Consider the following 3,988-nt stretch of genomic DNA (forward strand, 5'->3'; position numbering starts at 1 on the left):
TATACGAATAGATAAGACATTTTTTTAGCCCATTGTGCTACAAATCAACACAGAATTGGACCTCACCTTCATGTGAGTACATATAAGCAGTCTAGACTAATCAGACCTCATCTAGAGCAAGCCAGCACCGGCTGACAAGGTGGCCTTAGATACCAGATTACCTATTACGTGTAACGAAATTACAAAGAAAATCACATTTAGATCAGATTATAAGAATATCTTTATTATTTACAATATAGTGTTTTTTTTTCTGTTCATTCTATTATTTATTAGCTCTTTCATTTTTGTCTCTACTATGCCTGACTTAGTATTTACAGTTGACATTATTACAACTCGGTTAGCGGCCGGTGCCGGAGGAATTGACTTCGATCCATTGACGACAATTTGTTGTCAACAGTTTCTCAAGCTCGACACATCTGCCATCCACACGCACCTTCTACACACACACAAGCACACACAAGCACACGCACGTACGCACACCTACGCGCGCAAACATATACAAATAGAGCAGTGTTCTGTGATGTTTAAGTTTTTTTCGCAGGCCACTTTCGCCTATGTTCATTCTGTTCTCTTTGTCTGTCCATGGTCGGAATATATAGAACGTACGGGGCACCGACAAAGCATCAAGAGGAAAGAACGTGGATTTCTTAACGTAGCTGAAAAAAAAAATATATTTATATAAAAGAAGGTAGTCGCTTAGAAAAATCGATACTCAAACGTTCTAACTAAGCTTCGATCTGACGTATGTAATGTGTGACGGAAGCTTGTGCTCAGCTTTGCGGGAGTTTCTTACGTATCGCACTCGAGTTGGCAACAAAAAGACCTCCGATTCGGGGTTGAATAAATAGATGACAGCTAAATAAATAACTGGGTTGATTGATTGGTGATCGTCTAGAGGTGGTAGCAATATTTGTTTTGTTTATGTATGTATGTATGTATGTATATATATATGTATATGTATGTAGGCTGGTCCCTTGTCTGTGAAGGTGATGAGCTGCTTGAAAACGGTCCGCTGTCGAGATCGGCGCTTCCGAGATCGTCGGAACTCGATCAACTGTACCCTTGCAATCAATGGGTTGATCGACGCTCCACTATCGCATCACTCACTCGTCATCTATCATATGAACATTCTTACTTTACTACTATTATTATCATTCTAAAGGTTCGAGTTATTATCTTAATAGTAGTCTTCAATCTACTCTTGTTCCTGTTAATATTATAGTGAGGGTTCTTTCTCATCGTTTTCAAGTATTGAGCATTGGTTGTTATTATGATTATCGTCGCAATAACGATAAGGGCTTTTGGGGAAGCCCATCTTGTTGAGTATTCATTCATAGTTCGGTACTGATATGGATGATGCATCTTCCCATAAATCAGTTAATCGATCCATGCATATGGCCACATGTCTACGTTACAATCAAACTCAATGAGCGGACCATAAGCGGCAACAACAAAGGCACCAAATAGCGAAGAACTCGCCCGTGCTGCATTGGCGAGCTTCACGAATATATCTTGCTATAAATATATTGCTAATTTTTTCTGTAGTGTTTTTTAGGTGTACTTTTTTTTTTTTAGATCTATTTCATGTTCTTTCTTGTTGCAAATGTTCGCCTCCGTTGTTTCACCGGTGGGATAGAACTAACTGGTTTTTTTGCAAAGTTCCGAGCAAACCTATCGATACATAGCTAAAGAAACAATACGTGGTACTGGACTCGCGATGTTCTTCACATGATCCTTTCAACTTCATATCGGTAGATCATAGTTTCTCTAAAGCTGCTTGTATCTCGTTCGTTCTTGCATTTTATTTATTTTTTTTTTATATATATATATATATAGCTACGTATTTACTTATATGTATTAATAATATATATGTAGATTTATTTTCACCGTAGGCTCTCATTCTCTGAGGATTTCTTTCCCCTTTTCTCTCGGCACTCAAGCCTCGTTCTATATATACTATGGACTATGCTTTGCGTAGTTGCAGTCTTTTGTGGTAGTGTGAAGACAAATAACGCATTACTAACATCAGCTAGCTAAGGTGGCCCCTGCCAAATGACGGTGGGAGCCGTCACGCGAGTAATCTACGCGAGATGTTTGACGGGGGCTGAAAGACGAGAATTGAGTTTACTTTGGTTGCTGTCTTGGACACGGCACCATTCGACCACGAAACGTGATGCAACGAGACCATCAAGAGTTATTAGGCCACAGACTGGCAACAATAGCGATCGAGATCCCCCTACACTTGCACTACTAAGTAAGTACAATTCACACACAGACAACCGAAGCGTATTGTTACTGTTGAGCCACGGTGGCTCTTCAATCGGCTACAAATCGCCAGCGGCCTGTATCTTTTCCTTTATTAACATCCTACATGAATAACTGTCACTACCGTTAATTAACGACTTCGCGCGTCGACGCCAGATGCCAAGTGGCATGAGGCGCTCCAACGAAGATGCAGTTTAGCATTGTCGTCGTCGTCGTCATAAAATAAATCTCTTAAGCACTGTGTGTTTCTCGGGCTAGCTATCTTGCCAGGGCATTTTACGTTTGCAGCGGCGACCCTGGCAGGATGGCCAGTGGCTCCTCCTCAAGAGACGACGAACTCGAGTCGGGCAGCGTCGGTGGAAGCGCGTAACGGGCGTGCGTTCGCATATGCCGTGTGATCATGTCCCGTCGACAGGCGGCATAGGGACACTGCGGGCACTTGTATGGCTTCTCGCCGGTATGCGTGCGTTGGTGCGTGGACAGATGGTCGCTGCGCGAGAACACCTGGCCGCACACTTTGCACGTGTACGGCTTGACGCCGGTATGCAACCGCATGTGGCGCGTCAACATGTCGCTCCGAGCGAACGACCGCTGGCAGATATCGCACGAATAGCTACGCCCGTTGCCCGTTCCGCCAGATGACGAGCCCAAAGAGCCACCCGAGCCGGGATCAGGCGACGCCGCCTGCTTGTTTCGGTGTCGCGACGCAATGTGTTTAGCGAGTCGGTCGTGAAGCGAGAACGTTTGACCACAAATCGAGCAGACGTAACCGGGACTGCTGCCTTGACTACTGGCCTCTTCGGGACTGCTGCTTGCTTCAGCCGACGATGACTGCAAAGGTGATGACTGAGTGGGAGATTGACGCCGCTTGACGGGCGATGGCGTCGATGAGCTCTTCCGGGTGGAAACACTACCGCTGGCCGAATTCTTGGCAGAAGATTCGAATTTGGTGGACGACAAGGCAGGCACCGATGGGGTGGCGGTGTTACTTGACGATGACGATTTCGGTGACGATTTCGTCGACGTAGTTTTCGTTTTCGTCGTTGTTGCCGTTGTTGGCGTCGGGTAAAACGGTGGCGTCAGCAGTGGTGAGCCGGCTGGTGAGGCAAGACCAAGAAGGCCGAGGTCGAACCGGAACTGCATCGGCACCCGAGGAAAGTCGAAGGGCGCTGGCGGCGTCGTTGAACTGCGCAACAGGGCAGATTCGTCGGTGGCGCCTGCAGCGGGTGATGGTGTACGACGAACAGACAGGTCGAGTGGTGAGTCCTGCGGGGTTGACGTGACCGACTCGAGACTCGACGTCGACTGTGATTGTTGCCTAAGCAGCTGGTCACGTTTGAGCAGCTCGGGAAGCAGATGCTCAAGGGACGAGTAAATTGGTGAAATGGGCGAGACAGGAAGAAGGGACCGAACATGGTCAGCGTACGAGGACGACTTCGGTGACCACGAACTTGACGGCGGAGTATCGGCAACGTAGATCGATTTGCTGTCTTCCGATGACGAGACGCGGTCATCACGTCGATTTGCGGAGCTATCCACAGCTTCGCTACCACTGTGCCTTTTTTTCTGTAAATGGTCAACAATTAATAGCAAGTAGATGTGAGCAAAGTTAGAACTGTTGTGTTCCGTCAACGACAAAACTACTATGTTATTATTCTTATATTCTAGGAACTCTACAAAAAGCAAGAACTGTTTAAAAGCAGTTGTTTTACACGTGTATATA

At 46.0% G+C, this 3,988-nt stretch overlaps 1 protein-coding gene across 1 annotated transcript in view; it reads right to left on the minus strand.

Annotated features, from left to right (window-relative positions):
* Nucleotides 1-202: 202 nt before the first annotated feature.
* Nucleotides 203-3,988, minus strand: part of klu (zinc finger protein klumpfuss) — a 16,713-nt gene continuing 12,927 nt past the window's right edge. The window contains exon 2 of the mRNA XM_022834249.2: nucleotides 203-3,831. Within this exon, the coding sequence (XP_022689984.1) occupies nucleotides 2,542-3,831 (1,290 nt within the window). The 3' untranslated portion in view covers nucleotides 203-2,541. The remainder of the gene's footprint in view (nucleotides 3,832-3,988) is intronic.

Source organism: Varroa jacobsoni, unplaced genomic scaffold, assembly GCF_002532875.2.
Source record: "Varroa jacobsoni isolate VJ856 unplaced genomic scaffold, vjacob_1.0 scaffold_515, whole genome shotgun sequence".
Lineage (NCBI taxonomy): Eukaryota > Metazoa > Arthropoda > Arachnida > Mesostigmata > Varroidae > Varroa > Varroa jacobsoni.